This window comes from Saccostrea cucullata, unplaced genomic scaffold, assembly GCF_032062105.1.
Source record: "Saccostrea cucullata isolate Sc308-1 unplaced genomic scaffold, CSIRO_AGI_Scuc_v1 ctg3239, whole genome shotgun sequence".
Taxonomy (NCBI): Eukaryota; Metazoa; Mollusca; class Bivalvia; order Ostreida; family Ostreidae; genus Saccostrea; species Saccostrea cuccullata.
The window spans coordinates 66,623-70,093 of record NW_026940492.1 but is presented as its reverse complement, the minus strand read 5'-3'; the positions used below and the strand labels follow the sequence as shown (position 1 = coordinate 70,093).

At 35.2% G+C, this 3,471-nt stretch overlaps 1 protein-coding gene across 1 annotated transcript; it reads left to right on the top strand.

Moving 5' to 3' along the window:
- Window positions 1-645: 645 nt before the first annotated feature.
- Window positions 646-3,110, top strand: LOC134255505 (uncharacterized). The gene is given in 5 exon segments (XM_062738035.1): window positions 646-649; window positions 2,048-2,133; window positions 2,384-2,487; window positions 2,707-2,873; window positions 3,001-3,110. Coding segments are annotated over 5 exon segments (471 nt in total).
- Window positions 3,111-3,471: the final 361 nt, after the last annotated feature.

The following is a 3,471-nucleotide window of genomic DNA, read 5'->3' as shown; positions in this document are numbered from 1 at the left end:
TGTCTTCAAGAAGCCGATATAGGTTCCTCGATAAAATAAGACACTTTTTTGACATATACGAGTCTTTTTCTTGCTTTTAACGATATCATTGCTCTTTATCGTTCATTTTATAAGGGCAATAATTTTCACAAATAAAAGTTTCAATGAAATAATATCTTGAAGCGAGGGATCGTTTCAAAACAGGAAGTGCTACTGATAAAGCATCTACCCGTGGATAAAGCATAAGTTTATCTAATGGGCTGTTTCATTAACACGTATGAGATAAAATTCGTAATGTTTGAGCACTCTTTATAATTTTTAGATATGTATACAGTAGATGAAATACAGAAGTGTTAGATATGCATATACAGCTCAACAAACTTTTTAAGCTCACATGGTTTTTCGCACAAATTAAGGTCACATTGTTATGATAAAATATTGTGTATCAAGATAACAAAATACATTTTAAAAGGATTTGTTTACATAATTTGAGTTTTAGTTCATTTACTAAAACATAATTCACACAAATCAATTGGTAGAACTTTGATATATTCATGGCTGAAAAATAACAACTATTCTCATTTGAATTTTTGTATCTTCTTGCCAATTGTAATTGTCTTCTTATCCGTTCTTTTGAAAGCAATAGTTTTTGGCAGAAACGTAGACATGGGTACAGTACAGCTTCTGTAATTTGTATTTTCTGTACATTTTGACTCTTTAACTCGGGTTGGTAATAGTATTTTTCATCTGTTTGACTGCTTTCTATGTTAATAAGGTAGGATTTTTAAGAATCAACTTCTAAAATATAAAATCATGAATGATTCATCTTCTGCATAAATTAAACGTTTCAAACCGTAAATGCAGAAAAATTTTCCTTTTCATAGAAGGTATTTACTATTAAAAAATAAACAATGCTTCATTATCCTACCCTTAAAGGTCTTACGCAAGGAAATAGCCAATCAAAATGAACTTAGAGTCAATTGAAGTTCCATATATATAGAGAATTTTTTTTTTCTTTTTTCATTTTTGGCAATTTGTTTTAGGCCTACAGTATTAAAATTGGACTCATGTACTAGGAATATCATTTCTTTAGCAGAATTATCCCACTGAATTAAAAGGAACTCTTTTTTCAGGTGCGCATGATGCAACTTCCTGGATGGTGTGTAGGCTGTTTGTCAACATGTGAATCCCACGTGCATTTCGGGGTAGGTATGTTTACTGTCGATTTTCTTTCTTAAAAGCCGCATAAGGCATATTTTTTCTGATCTCAAATATTTGTTTACGCATTAATCTTTATTTTCTCTTTCATGAATTTTCTTCTGAGAGTCTAATAAATTAAATAATTTAATTCAAGTTTTATAGTAATATATAGGGAAATTATTTCCTTGTGTGAGACCTAAAGAGAAACAGGTAACTCTCATTTTCACTAAAATGTCTCTGATTTCAGGAGTTGTCTCCCCTTGAAAAGATCAATAATGGCGGATAAACAATGCGGCATGCAGTCTTGTCACCAACGGACAGTTTTGACACCCGTATACCCATATTTCTACCAAATACCTCTGAAACCTTTGTTGTGTTCATCACACAGGTAAGAAAAACAAGATTTTTAATTCAAATAATTTTAATGAGCTAAATAATAAAGAATATAACATTTTTACATGTACAGACTCTCTCGTATAACAAAATGTCACATTTTACACATACAATAAATAATACATTATTCAAATGTCCACATTTTCCCCATTTACACTGTTGAAAATAATCAATGCATAATAAACCATAAAAACAATTATTACATGTAAGATAGTTCACAAAATATACTTTAAATACAAATTTTATACATTTGAAATGCATGTACATGTACATATCATCAATGCCCCCCCCCCCCTTCACAGTCTTACAACTTCCTTTTTAATTTTGGATCTGTTAATGATTTACTGTAAGTGTCTTTAGATTTTTTATCGTACAGCTGATATCTTTTAGATCTGTAGTATTTTCTTTGAAATTTATATTTTAACAGTTTTTGTTTCATTTTAAAGTAATTTTGTCTATTTTGTTGTTGTTTTAGATGATGGACCACTCTACTTCCTTTTACAACAGGTGCCCCTACAGATTCACAAAGTTCCAGTGTTGAGTTTCCATGACCCCTATTCAGTGAGTGTACAACTTTATGTATTCTACTTTCAAAATTTCTACTACTTGTAATACATTTTGGATTTGATTTTAAATATGCCCTATTTACAGATTCAGATTTTTGTGTACAAGTATGATATTTGATTCTATCAAGATTACTTTGTCCTAAAGTCAAATTTATAAAGTCTTTTAACAAACATTTGTCTTTTTCTGTCATGTTTAATTCAAAGTCACTAGGCAACACTGAAGATTTCCACTTATTGCTTTTCAGTTCACGACAGGAAAAGGAATAGAGTTGACAGGACTTCCCGCACTGTCCCTGGTAGCAGTTTATGAGGGAACCAACCGCAGTAGACATAGCATGCTTCATCAAAGGTAAGTCGCCGGAGTAGTGTTTGTAGCAATTCTTGTACTCTGTCCTGCATCGAAGCTTCAGGTCCAAGGCAAATCTTCGCTGCATGGATTCTCTTATGGCCTTGGTTCTTAGTGGAAACATGTGACTGCTGAATGGAGCCTTAGCAGTCTGTTTTCTTTGAGAGTCAAAGAAGTGACGCAAGTCCTTAAGGTTTTCAATCACATGTCCTTGTTTTTCAGATGCACCAGATGCAGCGGCACTGTCTCCATCACTGGTAAAATGGGATATTACTAGAGGCCGGTCATCACTCTGTAACTCACCAACACAATTAGCGGCCCATCTCTTTTCGTCTCCAATGGTGGTCTCCGGAGGAATGGTTGCAGTGCAGTCTTCATGTCCTGGGCAGGTAACCTCTTTTCCTTTGCTGCGTAGGTGTGCGCCTTTCTTACATAGTTTATTCCCACAGAAAACTGCTACCACATTCTTCCTCTGAGTTACATTTTCACTTACGGTTTACGTCACTTGGGTGGCAGCTTGGAATGGGGTTTTCCCAATGGCACTGAAGGTGGCATTATTGTACCGAGCATCTCCTTCCGCTCTGATGGGGGTATCCGGAAGTCCTTATTTTTCATTAAGTTCTTGAATATTCTGCTGAATTTTCTTCATACTTTGTTTATTTACATCGGTTATAATTTTCCCCACTTTGTTGCAGGTCTGTTGCATGTTGGCGGCTGACGCAGGTTCAATATTTGCACCAAGAAGCATACCACGCATACCCTCTGTTGTAAGACTGGTACCCAGGTGACCGACAGCCATGGCCACATTCATCTGTGCAGCTCTTCGTCCCCTTCCAGATCTTCTCACCTCTTCGTAAAGTTTTTCTCGGTGACTGGTATAGTGGCACTTCTTACATCGAATTGAAAGGATCCATGCCAGGCCTCGTTTTTCCTCTCCATGCTGATTCCAGTCCAGTGGACCATCACAGTCAGGAAACTTCTGTAAGT